Source organism: Anolis sagrei, chromosome 3 (assembly GCF_037176765.1).
Source record: "Anolis sagrei isolate rAnoSag1 chromosome 3, rAnoSag1.mat, whole genome shotgun sequence".
Taxonomy (NCBI): Eukaryota; Metazoa; Chordata; class Lepidosauria; order Squamata; family Dactyloidae; genus Anolis; species Anolis sagrei.
This window is the reverse complement of record NC_090023.1, coordinates 161,629,563-161,643,814: the sequence shown is the minus strand read 5'-3', so window position 1 is coordinate 161,643,814 and position 14,252 is coordinate 161,629,563. Positions and strand designations below refer to the sequence as shown.

Genomic DNA, 14,252 nt, shown 5'->3' with positions numbered 1-14,252 from the left:
GTTGGGTTTCATCCCTGACTGCACAAGTCTCCAGCTCTCAATGGGTAGATAGTCTAGATAGACTTAGGCATTCCTCCCCAGTTTCCTGTAGTTAGGTTGGTTAAGAAGGGGTTAAAAAGGGGGAATTGTCTCCCTTATCTTTGCATGGTACTATCTCCTCCCCATTTGAATACCTAGGAATGTAATCCTATAGGGAAACATAACTTCCTCTTTTAAAGGTATTTTTATTGCCCTGGGCTGGCCATGTGGCCTGTCTCCATTTTTAGGTCTCTTCTCTTTTGTCTTCTCTAGAGTGAGGAAGCACCCTTGCCATTGTCTAGGCAAAGATGTAGTAGAAATAGTTACTTTTATTATTTTTCCTTTTTCTTTTACCTTAGATGATAGCTCAGTGAAGCTAGTTAGCTCCAAGAACCTTTCCTATCTAGAATGGATTTCTTTTATCTTTAATAAACATATTATTTTTGATCCTATGAGTTGTGGATCTGCAATCCTGTTCCATCGTGCTGAATGGAAGTCAATCCTTGCTCACTACATGTAAGTTTCTGCTGCTTATTTACTGTGCATCCTGCACTCTGCTATATTTTTGGTGGAATCACCCCCAGAGAAGGTTATTTTTGAGCGTAACAGCTCTTCATTCCCAATAGTATTGGTTGTGGGCAAATTTCAAACCATCCTAAACCATCTAAGAGTCCACAGAGATTTTAGACAGGTCCTTCTCAGTGATCTGGCCACTCAGAGAAGGGAGAGGAGAGAAGAGACCAAATGAGCACAGATTCAAGGAGCACTTCTTGAGGGGACAGCTCAGTTGGCTAACTTTGTCCCTTGCCTTCCACAGTTAGGAGGAAGGAATGGAAATTATTCATGGTTCAACCAGTCCTTCAGAAGGAACCCCATGTGACCTCTAGTTAGTCTGTTTTACTCTTCCCTCTTCTTCCCCAGACAATGAAAACAGCAGGCAAAAAAAGCTGTCTTGGGACTCAAGTGTAGGAATAGTTTACAGAGGTACCAAGGTAGTTTGCCTCAATTATCTGTCATTTTTCCTGTTAGAGAGAAGCAATATCCTCGGGTGTGTGTATGTTTGTCAAGTAACAGAAGACAAAGATATTTCAAAGTGTGGAAGTCCTCCATGGCCTGTAATTATCCCATCATTCCTCAGAGCACAATTGCTTCTCCAAAGCCATGAGGGAAGTTGATTGGGGCAAGGAAGTGGATTTTTAAGAGTTCCCTTTCAGTATTTGCATACTTCCTTGAGCACCATTGACCGACTTATCAATCTCTGAATCCCCACTAGTCTATTTCCTAGTTAGCCCCTTGCTATCCTTCAGTCCTGCTCTATCACAATAATGTGATGGGTTTCTTGGCTAAAGGTCTTACCTCCTTCCAGTATATAAGCCTGCAAATTTGGTTTCCATTTGCTTATTCTTACCTTCTTAATACTTTCCAGCATTGAGCGGCCTCCATTCCAAGGTTTGGTAGATTTCCTCATGCAGTTCAAGCTTGCCATGCTGTGCCATTTCCTGTCCTCCAACTTTCTGTGAAAGGCATTGGCCAACATGAGCACACTGTCATAGAGATAGAGGCTTGAGACCTGCAAAGAGCAACAAACCATCATGGTTTACAGGAGTGCAAAACAAAACCCAAAATTTAAAGGGCTTAATAGAATTGGCAAATCTAATCTGAGATATATCTATGATCCCCTATTGCCACATCTCAATAATGTTATTGTAGTAATATGAAAAAAATGCAATAATGTGTACACTGCAGTACTGTTATCACAATAATGTAAACACTGAATCGGATCACAAAGCTCTAGAAGACTCAAAATAGATTGTCACCAAATGACAAGAATATCCAACCTATGGTAAGGCCCAAATAACAAGAGACCTGCTGAACGAATTGTAATGTAGTAAACCAACACCTGTTTAAATTCCATTAATTCAAAAGGTATACTTTAGTTAGAACTTACAATAAGATTTGGATCTAAGGGCCCTTCCACACTGCCCTTTTTCCCAGTTTCTGATCCCTGATTATCTGTTTTAAACTGGAATCTATGAGTCCCCACTGCCAGTTAAACTGGGATAAACAGATAATCTGGAATCAGATCCTGGGATATAAGGGCAGTATGAAAGGGTCTAAAACTCATTCTTCTGTCAAAATGTTAATGTTGCTTTTTAATACTTCTGCTCAAAGAAAATAATTATGGAAGATGTTACTATGGAGTCTTCATAATTCAGCTGCAGAAGGAACAATAAAACCGCTTCTTTATCCTACTCCTGGACAATGAAACAAGTCACATTAGGTCTAGGTGGTTTAGGAATGTAGAAGATTCCACATTCACTACCAAGGAAGACAAGGAGGACTCTACAAAATGACTCCTCAAGACATGTATCTTACAATATGTATATGTTCAGTGCCACACTCTGAGAGCCTTCTTGTGCCAAATGCTTTAGCTGAGGCAATATAAGTGAGGAAGCCTCGAAGAATACCTATGCCTGGCCTCAAACCATTCACAAAATGGGAAAATGTAGGACTTTCAGTATTTGGTGGTATTTACTCCTATAAACTCAATTTTTGCTCTTTTGTCAATGAAATTTATGCATTCTAAATGGACAGAATTAACTTCTCCCCATGTGGCTGGAGCACATACTTTTCTGTCTTTATACCCAGGGCAGGTAAATCTGGAAAGGGACTGTTTTTATCCCCCACATCTTTCTTCCAGAAGATTGTGCTATCCGACAATCATGTCTCGTGGTCACTTCTGGCTGAGTCCTCTTTTCCAGTAAGCCCATTTTCAGTATTTTCATATTTTTTTTGTCATCAGAATTATTTCATTCTGTAAAAAGCAGCTGGTTTTCCCAATATTTTAGGGGGATACTGGGGATTTGAGTAGGGATCTCATCATACAGGGGAAATTTAGCATCCTAGGGTGGAGCCCCCCCCTATGACTTCCAGCAAGGCCCCCACCCCTAACCTGAGTGAAAGCATCACTGGACACTTTATAACAAACAGGAGTCTTCCATGAGCCCTCTCCAGGAGGGCAATGCTTCTCCTGTGTGATGAGGAAAATGTTGCTAAGAAGGAACTGCATGCGGGGTGACAGATTAGGCCTGCTACCCCTCTCCTTTCACCATGATGCCAGTCAAAGTGGGATGCCCTAGGTCAGTGGTTCTCAACCTGGGGTCCCCAGATGTTTTTGGCCTACAACTCCCAGAAATCCCAGCCAGTTTACCAGCAGTTAGGATCTCTGGGAGTTGTAGGCCAAAAACATCTGGGGACCCCAGGTTGAGAACCACTGCCCTAGGGGAAGTCGTAAGCCTATTGGAACCCCGAGAACCTGCAAAAAAAAAAGTCTTAGGAGCCAAATGAAGCTCACAGGGGAAAACTACCCCATCCCTGATTTTAGAGATTTGGGTAAGAAGAATGTCATTAGATTTTTTAAAAAAATCCAGAGCTAGTGTGGTGTGATGGTTTGAGGGATGAAATGGGACTCTTGAGATCTGGGTTAAAAGCCATACTTAATAGTAACAACAACAACAACAACAACAACAACAACTTTATTCTTATATCCTATCACCATCTCCCTGAGGGGACTTGGGTCGACTTACAGATGGCACAAAGTGCCTAAACACAAACATAAAAGTGAACACAATATAAAATGTAACTAAATAAAACACAAACACATAAAAATATCAATTCAGATTCAATTAAGCTACGATCCTCTAGTCATGGTGGTAAATTACTTCCACCATGGCCGGGCTGTAGACATTGGAATAAAGTAAGTGCCAGCTGCAGTAATGGAGAGACAGCATGGGATAAAGTGAGGATGTGCGACTACTATATACGACAACTAGGGGCTAAATATTCTCAAAGGCGTGATTGAAGAGCCATGTCTTCAAGTCCCTACGAAAGGAGAACAGTGTGGGGGCCTGTCTAATCTCCCTGGGGAGGTAGTTCCAAAGCCAGAGGGCCACACCGAGAAAGCCCTCTCCCTTGTCCCCACCATCCATACTTGTAACAGTGGCAGGACCAAGAGGAGGGCCTCTCAAGCAGATCTTAGGACCTGTGTTGGTTCATTCGGGATGCGGGGGGGGGGGGGGGATGTGGTCATGAAGACAGACAGGACCCGAACTGTTTAGGGTGTTATAGGTGATATCAGCACTTTGAATTGGGACCAGAAACTTATTGGCAGCCAATGGAACTGCTTTAGTAGGAGCATCGTGTGCTCCCTATAGTTGGCTCTGGTTACTATTCTGGCTGCAGATCTTTTGACCAATTGCAGTTTCTGATCCATTTTCAAAGGCAGCTGTTCTGGAACAGCTGTACCAGGAGCTCCAATTTTGCTTGCTTTGTATTGAATGTTTGTTTGTAGTCATAAGTTTCAGGGACTCTGCAGATAGGCGGCTTCTTTTGGCTGCAGTCATAGGGCAGGCCACCTGTCCATCATCGTTAAGTTTTGGTCCTGTCCCTTGCTCAGAGTAATTGGGAAGGGAAGTGAGCCATTTTGCTAGTTAGTCTCAGCCAGGTTAGCTTATGTATAGGATGTGTGTAACTTCCCCTGTACAAAAGCTTCAACCTTTAAGAATTCCCAGGGGAGAACAGCTTTAAGAGTCTCCCAAGGAACTCCAGGGAAGCATTCCTACAGCTTTAAGAGTTTCCAGGAAAACAGCCTTAAAGACTAAAGAACTCCCGCTGGAGAACATCCACTGCCTTGCTGGTAGGTCCACCCGGCGTCCGAGAAGCAGTTCTGCCCGGTAGTGGAGCCCACATCAGTGAGGGTTGGATTTCAATCAGCCTGGGAGAAGTTAAAAGGGGGGTTTTCCTTTAAAGAAGAAGTTATTGAAGATAGTTGCCTGTCCTTCGTGGGCAAGTTTAGGAGTTCACCAGTTCACTAAAAGCTTGGAATTATTTGCTTAACTTTGCTGAAAACAAGAGAAGTTCCTGTTTGATTGTTCATTAATAAAAGACTTTGTTGTACTTCTCAAGCCATCTGAAGACTCTTTGTGGTGGAAACCTCTGAGAACTTCTCCTTGGGCCCCTGGCTTCCCACTGGGCAAAGGTTACAGATCCTGTACTAAAGACAAATATTTACAGGCCCAGCACACAACAGAACAAGTGCATTACAGTAATCCAGTCTTGATGTAACTAAGGCATGGACCACCGTGGCCAGGTCCAGCTTCTCTACTTAGCCATAGAAAACCAATGGATTACCTTTGGCAACTCACAGCCAATTAGTCTCAGAGGGGGATAAGTGGAAACCACCTCTGAATAAATCATGCTACAAAAATCCTGCATAGGGACACCATATGTTGACATCTACTAAAAACACATAAATAACTAAGACAGTAGGAAGGGCGGTATGCAGAATCCAATATGAAGAGAAATTGACATATGTGTACTTTTTGGTCTGCTACTAGTTAATTGCAGGACTGTGAAGGTATCACAGCGGCACAAGCACATCTGCAATATGGAATCAGTTTTGCCAATACATTCCCCTGCAATAGATAATCTATATGATTTATGAGCAAAACCAATCAAGAATGCTAAGCCACAGGTCATTTATCATCATACAGCTGTCTGATATTTTTTTAACCTGGTGTTACAGCCAACCTGAAAACACACTTTATGTCAGTCTTTTTCACAATGTGAGTGGCAAACCTGTTACTTCAGAACTCAAGTCAAACATCTTAATATTTCAAATGTTGTTCAATCTCATTTTCTTGACAAAATATGTACCTGGGGCGGGGGGAGGGGGATGTTTTCTTTAACCTCTCACTTATATTTGTTGTTTTTTTTTGGGGGGGGGGGGTAATTTACTTCTTTTGCGAAATTTGAATCAATGTTGTGTTAATATCAGATTAATCTTTGGAAAAGTCAATATTCTTAATTCCATTCCACTTGTTTCCTGCCAGCTATTATTTCGTCATTTCAAACCCAGATGGAATGAAAATTGCAGTTGTATGGTTATTCCTGCCAACCATTTTGTCTGCCAGACTTCAGGGAGATTGAACAAAGTATTCCCATTTTAGAGGCAATTAGAACAAGGCACTATCCAGTAAGCTCACATTGTTTATATCATGGCTCTATTGGAGAGAAAATATCTACCAAGCAGACACATTTTCCAACCTGTGGCACTGATTTATGGTCTACCACTGACAGAAGTTGATTTTTTTTCCAACTGATGGAAACCTGTTTTCCATTTGATACACAAATAGACAAAAAGAATAGATCAGATGCCATAAATGTGTGTGTGTGTGTGTGTGTGTGTATAATGTCCTCCTGTCATTATCCTACTCTTTCTCCTTAAAAAGAGATCCAAAGTGGTTAACAATACTCAAAACAATACAATATAAAATGTAAAACTTTAAAAACATAGAAACACTAAAATACGATTAAATGTGGGAACTAACAAACTGACTAAATAGTTAAAACCATTAAAACCATTAAAATATTACTAATACTAATACAGCCCGGAAAACTCACAACAAACCACCACCACCACCACTACTACTACTAAAACTACTACTACTACTATTACTGCTAATAATAATAATCTGTATAAATAAAAATGTAATGTTTGTTTGTGGGATTAACAGAACTCAAAAACCACTGGACGAATTGACACCAAATTTGGACACAAGACACCTAACACCCAATGTATGTCCTTCACTCAAAAAAATTGATTTTGTCATTTGGGAGTTGTAGTTGCTGGGATTTATATTTCACCTGCAACCAAAGGCCATTCTGAACCTTTTTTCGGGCTGTATGGCCATGGTCTAGAGGTATTCTCTCCTGATGTTTCGCCTGCATCTATGGCAAGCATCCTCAGAGCTAGTGAGGTCTGTAGGAACTAGGGAAAAGGGTTTATATATCTGTGGAATGACCAGGGTGAGACAAAGGACTCTTCTCTGCTCGAGCTAGGTGTGAATGTTTCAACTGACCACCTTGATTAGCATACGATGGCCTGACTGTGCCTGGAGCAAACTTTTGTTGAGAGGTAATTAGATATCCTTGCCTGCTTCCTCTCTGTTGTTGTGCTGTTGCAATTTTAGAGTTTTTTAATACTAGTAGCCAGATTTTGTTCATTTTCATGGTCTCTTCCTTTTTGTTGAAATTGTCCACATGCTTGTGGATTTCAATGGCTTCTTTGTGTAGCCTGACATGGTGGTTGTGAGAGTGGTCCAGCATTTCTGTGTTCTCAAATAAAATGCTGTGTCCAGGTTGGTTTATCAGGTGCTCTGCTATGGCTGATTTCTCTGGTTGAAGTAGTCTGCAGTGCCTTTCATGTTCCTTGATTCGTGTTTGGGCAACGCTGCGTTTGGTGGTCCCTATGTATTGCATTATTCTTCCATGTTTTTAATATTTTTTTTGCACTACAAATAAGATATGTACAGTGTGTATAGGAATTTATTCATGTTTTTTTTCAAACTATAGTCTGGCTCACCAGCAGTCTGAGGGACCATGTACTATCTGTTTAAAACTTGAATGACCCTTACTATACAGTATGTTCTACAAAGCTCTATACAGCTTGGTTCCAAGTTATCGGAAGGATTATATATCCCTGCATGAACCTGTCTGTGTCTTGTGACAACATCCTCACAGGTACATTTGTTGGGAATGCAGGGGAAGGTCTTTTAAATGGACTCCACCAAGCATTAGAGCTCCCTTGGTAAAGAGGTTAGATTGATGCCCTCCTTGCTATCTTTTCATAGATAGGCAAAAAACCCATTTTGGCAGGTGTTTGAGAGATTACGGCTGAAGGAAAAATTTCTTTCATGTGCAGTATTGCTTATGTTTGTACTTCTTTTTAATGGTGATGGATTTAATTGGTTTTAATTTGATACTTTAATTATATTTTTAAGTTTTGTGTGATATCATTTTTTTAGCTGTTTGCTTTGTAAATGTGAGCCAAATGTGTTTTTGTCTCTCTGACTGTAAAAACAAATATGAAAGAAAATCTGATAGGAAAAAGTTATTTTAGGATTAGTAAATAAAGATAATTTTGGCTTTTAATTTGTATTCATGAAATCTGAAATAAATATGATTGAGACTTCTTTCATATGTGCCTTTTTGATCTTGGAGTAGAGTAGGTATGCATATTATGATATATTATGATAATGATGCTATCATTATATTATTCAAGTCTCTCACAACAGATGTAGAACAATCAAGTTGTGTACAGATACAGCTTAATAAATCTGTATATTCACTTTGCATGTTTAAAAGTTTCAATGATTATTCCTATCTGCACTGTCATGACATTTATTTTTAGCAAGTGCCTTTAGATCACTCAGAACTACCACACTTTTTATTATAATACTAGCCGTCCCCTGCCACGCGTTGCTGTGGCCCAGTCTGGTGATCTGGAAAATAAAGTAATGAGAAAGTGTTGGTTCCTAATATATGTAATTTCTTTATGCTTGTGGGTAAAACAGCATTTCTTGTTTTTCTTTTGCCAGTGTTGATGTGGAGAGTGTCTGGTTTGCCTACTCTGGAACATGCAACATATAATTGTCTTCTTCAGGGGTCCCTTTCAAATCTATTATACTTGTGTGTTCACATCTGTGTTCACATTTGGGCATATGGAATATTTGTGCTAAGTTTGGTCCAGGTCCATCATTGTTTGAGTCCATGGTAGTCTCTGGATGTAGGTGAACTACAACCCCCAAACTCAAGGTCAATGCTCACCAAACCCTTCTAGTGTTTTCTGTTGGTCATGGGAGTCCTGTATGCCTCGGTTGGTTCAGTTCTATCATGCTATTTGATTGTAGATGAACTATAAATCCCAGCAACTACAACTCTCTATCTATCTATCTATCTATCTATCTATCTATCTTTCTTTCTTTCTTTCTTTATAGCTGGATGGCTCTTTGTCAGAAGGACTTTGATTACCTTTTTTTGCCCTGTTAAAGGGAACTGGACTGGAGGGCCTTAAGTATTTTCTGTTGGTCATGGGGGTTCTGTGTGAGACGTTTGCCCCAATTCTGTCGTTCGTGGTGTTCAGAATGCTCTTTGATTGTAGGTGAACTGTGAATCCCAGTGACTACAAATCCCAAATGTCAAGGTCTATTTTCCCCAAACTCCATCTGTGTTCATATTTGGGCATATGGAGTATTCGTGCCATGTTTGGTCCAGATCCATCATTGTTTGAGTCCACAGTGCTCTCTGGTTGTAGGTGAATTACAACTCCAAAACCAAAGGACACTGCCCACCAAACCCTTCCAGTATTTTCTGTTGGTCATGGGAGAACTGTGTGCCAAGTTTGGTTCAATTCCATTGTTGGTGGGGTTCAGAATGCTCTTAGATTGTAAGTGAATTATAAATCCTAGCAACTACAACTCCCTAATGACAAAATAAAAAAAAATTGAGTGAAGGACATACATTGGGTTGTTAGATGTATGCTGTCCAAATTTGCTGTCAATTGGCCCACTGGTTTTTGAGTTCTGTTAATACCACAAATGAATATTACATTTATATATATATATATATATATAGATAACATTGTGCGTCATAGTATGCAGTCCGTATAGAAATAGCATTTTTCACTAAAGATTTATTTACGAATCTGAAATGTGCTGCATAAGAGGAGCAAAAAGGAGTTACCGTATCTTTGCAGTTCAAGTCAATACTATACCTCTGAGTCTTTATTATTTCCCTTTCGTTACAGAATCTTGCCAGCATTTTTCTTTTAAGTTGGCATTCCTAATTTTGCAATGTTGTTACCCCAAATCTTTAAGTTCTTTCCAATGATACCCCAATTACTGAATCACAGGAGGTGGCATTTCCTAAGCACAGCTTTTATAATGTCATGGCATTAACAGTATTAGTTTTCCTGCCAAAAATGGGAACGTGGCAAAGAGGAAAGGTGTAAAGCTTGTTTATACTCAGTAACTCTAGCACCACTACAAATTTCAATTTGCTGCAAACACCCAGTGGAGATGGAAGTCTACTGGTATAACGAATCTATGTAAGTTGTTGAACTATTGTGCATGAGCTGCCCAGGTGATCTCAGGCATGAGGAAAGAGAAAATTAAGGAATTATCTTTGAAGCAGTGTGCTGGGTTTGGTAGAAGAGAAGCACTAAGAAGAAAAACAAGATCGGAAATTTATTTCCTTTGGGTTTGCTTAGTTGTGCTCCATTACTTTTGTTATATTCCTATAACAAAAGTAACCTAACTACCAATTCCTTCAGGAGGCAGGAGTGAGTTTATCCTATCCGAGGGAAAATATCATGTTTTTTTGTGGGTTTTTTGCATTATGCATTCTGGATAATTTTTTTGCATTATGCATTCTGGATAATTCGGCAAAATCACCAGCCTTCATTGCAAACTTGGGAGCCCCCAGTGGTGCAATAGGTTAAACCCTTGTGCCGGTAGGGCTAAAGATTGACAGGTCACAGGTTCGAATCAAGGGAGAGTGTGGATGAGCTCCCTCTGTCAGCTTCAGCTCCCCATGCAGGGACATGAGAGAAGCTTTCTACAAGGATGGTAAAACATCAAAATATCCGGGCAATGTCCTTGCAGACAGGCAATTATCTCATCCAGAAGCAACTTGCAGTTTCTCAAGTCATTCCTTACACGAAAAAAAATGGCAAACTTGGACATGCTAGGGTTTTTTGTACACATCCCAGAATCATCCTTATTTCTTTAAGTCTGCTCGTATGCCCTTCCACAAACAACAGTATCACCTTTTGTTCATGTCCCAGCATTATTTCCAATTTTAACTCTACATTTGGCCTTCCCATTGCTTTTAATTATGTGTTGTTGTTTTATTGATAATGTTGTGTATTTTATTGTCTATGTTTTTAATTGCTTGTATTGTTATTATTGTTTGTATTGTTGTGTTTAGGCTCGGCCTCATGTAAGCCGCACCGAGTCCCTTGGGGAGATGTAAACTAGGTCAACCTTGAAACAGTGAATTGTCATATGCTCCATCATAGGCTTGGGTGACAACGGAAAAATTTGTTTCTAAGCTCGTTTCGTTTTTAGGGATCCATCACGTTTCGTTTTTTTAAAGAATTCCGAAATTTTCCTTTAAATTTTTTTGAAATTTACGAAATTTCGTAAAATTACGAATCGAGTCGTTAATGGTGGACGTGATTGCGCAATATGCTAAAAAAACCCTCCAAATGGGACAGGGGGAACTTCTGAAGCTTCCCTCTCCCTCTGTTGTTAACTGTTGGTGTGATAATTTATTTTTTATCACTGATAAAACAAACAACTATAAAACTTGCACTAGACATACGGAAATAATTACAAAACAATTTCGAAACAATTTCGAAACAATTTTGAACCAATTACGAAACAATTACGAAACAATACGAAATAAATTGGAAAAATTGTTTCGATTTTTAATTACTCCTCACAGTAGTTCTGCGTGGCTCAATATTGGATTGTAAGCTAATTTAAATACGAATTAATAACAAATTACGAAATTAACGAACGAAACCGCCCAAGCCTACTCCATCAATCTCAAGAATTCACTTCTGTGAAAAATTACACTAATGTTGGCCAAAGGAGCATAATCAAGCCACATATCTGTTTATCAAAGAAGTATAACTGTATCCAGAACAGGTTGGTTACCCAGTTTACAAATCTGGGAACTACTTATCTACAGTGCTTCAATATTGTCAAAATTGACCTTTCATGGTCCTAGCACAGTCCAGTCCAGTATAAAGTACCTCAATTTCTTCACTTACTTTGAAGGAAAGAAATAATCAGACTTGGATGTCATCAACATACTGATTTCTAGATCACTCAGGGTTTTCCTAGTGCGTGTGTGTGTGTTTCAAAAGAGGAATAAGCTAGAATTTTATAGAATTGCACAGTTCAACCACCATTGGTGTTAAACCTAAATCCCCCTATTTTCCAAAATAAGTAGAAACAACATATTATCATAGTCCAAACTCTCAGATCCTAACAAACTATTTTAGATACATTTCCATTTGGACACTGTATTAGAAGTGATCAAACCCCAATGAAAGATCAAACAGAATCAACAAGATGCCACTTGCTCATTCAATCTCTTCCAAAACAGGTGATCAATAAGAGCAACCAAAACTGGATCTGCACCCAAATCTAGCCAAATGGAAATGCGTCTAAGTAATATATTTTATCTACTAGCTTTTTGAATTAGAAATAATCACTTTCTCAAGTAACTTGCCAAAAAGGGGATGTATTCACAACCAAGCAAGTCTTGTAGGGTTAGAGAAATTATCACTATTTCTACAGTATGCACAATTTACACAACAGCCAGAGGTTTTCACTTTGTACAATATGCACAATTTACACAATGACCAATGATGACGATTTCTTTATTACTCACTTCTCCTAATGGCTTGAGGTTGGGCACAACAAAGTTAAAATACATATTCACAATGAAATATATTCAATAAAACATAAATTAAAATAGCAAGTTTAAACCTTTTTTATTCATGCAGGCTTCTAAAGAAGAAGGTTTTAAGATTGTTAAAAGCTGCTGTGATTTTATATGCTTTTAATGATGATCATCTGAACATTAGGAAGAACATCCTGACTGTGAGAGCCGTTCAGCAGTGGAACTCTCTGGTGGAGGCTCTTTCTTTGGAAGCTTTTAAGCAGAGGCTGGATGGCCATTTGTCAGGGGTGATTTGAATGCAATATTCCTGCTTCTTGGCAGGGGGTTGGACTGGATGGCCCATGAGGTCTCTTCCAACTCTTTGATTCTATGATTCTATGATTAATACTGTTTTAATACGTGTATATTGTATATTTTAAGTTATATTACAATGCTTTTACTTATGAGCTGATTTGAGTCTCCATTTGGAGAGAAAAAGCAGGATATAAATTAACATATAATAATGATGACAATGATAATAATAATAATAATAATGTATTAAGGACATCCACATGCTCTTGTTACATCCCGATTAGATTACTGCAATGCACTCTACGTGGGGTTGCCTTTGAAGACTGTTCGGAAACTCCAATTAGTCCAACGAGCGGCAGCCAGATTACTCACCGGAGCATCATACAGGAAGCATACCACCCCCCTGTTATGTCAGCTCCACTGGCTGCCAATTCAGTTCCGAGCACAATTCAAAGTGCTGGTCTTGACCTACAAAACCCTATATGGCTCCGGCCCGGCGTCCCTGTCCGAACGTCTCTCCTTCTATGTCCCACCTCAGAATTTAAGATCCTCTGGGGAGGCCCTGCTCTGAGCCCCACCTTTATCACAAGTGAGACTGGTGGGGACGAGGGACAGGGCCTTCTTGGTGGTGCCCCCTTGCCTGTGGAATTCACTTCCCAGGGATATTAGGGCATCAACATCCCACCTCTCTTTCAGAAGGAAGTTAAAAACTTGGATTTGGGACCAGGCCTTTGGGTAAGCTGGCAGATGGATAAGGAAAATGACGACTGGAATAGGAAAGGTTACGATAATGCTGGATGGACTACAGATTTGTGAATTGGCGAACGTTGACCACAAGATTGGCTTGTTATTGCTGTTATTGCTGTTAGTGTATTAATTTGATTGTTTTAATCAGTTATAAGTGTTGTTGTTATATTGCAAATTGTATATTGTATTTTGTGAATGTTCGGCATCGAATTTGTGCCTCTTTGTAAGCCGCCCTGAGAAGGGCGGTGTAGAAGTACTTGAAATAAAAATAAATTTATTTTGTATGTGTCATTGTCCTTTCCAGGCACTGTCGGAGTCCATATTCCTTTCTTCTCTGTGCAATGACCAAAGCCCACCCCCAATTTCTGCAAGACCCCCTGAAGCCACTCTGCATGAACATGCTGTGCTTTGCAGTGAATTTGAAGAAACAAATTGTAGTATTCTGTCAGCCTGACATGGCACCTGGGGGAAAAGCTTGTCGCACGCAGAGAAAAATCAAGTCGGAAAAGGGGGGCTGTTTAGAGAATGTTTTCAACTTCAATTTGTAATGCTGAGAAGGTTCAATGAGTGAAATGGAGATCTTCATTTAATTTGTTTAAGTTTATTTTTTAGTAACTAAATTTCTAAATTTCTAGCAAGATAAAATTAATAATCCAAAAGAGTCATGCTTCTCAGGAGAAGACTGATCCTGCACCAGAAGCACGTCTCTAAAAACGTCTGTAAGGCCCCTGTGCCAGGCACTCCAGGCAAGAGGGCAGTGAAGAGGCAGGTTAGGGAGAAAATGTGATGGCCAGATGTCAGTGTATTCCCTGGCTGAACATCTAACCTTTACTTGCCAATCTCACCCTGCAACTGGGATATAATCTTTACTTGCCAATCTC

At 39.7% G+C, this 14,252-nt stretch overlaps 1 protein-coding gene across 4 annotated transcripts in view; it reads right to left on the bottom strand.

The window, feature by feature from the left end:
• Positions 1 to 14,252, bottom strand: part of GRID1 (glutamate ionotropic receptor delta type subunit 1) — a 1,182,427-nt gene that overhangs the window by 188,042 nt on the left and 980,133 nt on the right. For all 4 annotated transcript variants that reach the window (XM_060768968.2, XM_060768967.2, XM_060768969.2 and 1 more), the window contains exon 7: positions 1,427 to 1,588. In XM_060768968.2, the coding sequence (XP_060624951.1) occupies positions 1,427 to 1,588 (162 nt within the window). The remainder of the gene's footprint in view (positions 1 to 1,426; positions 1,589 to 14,252) is intronic.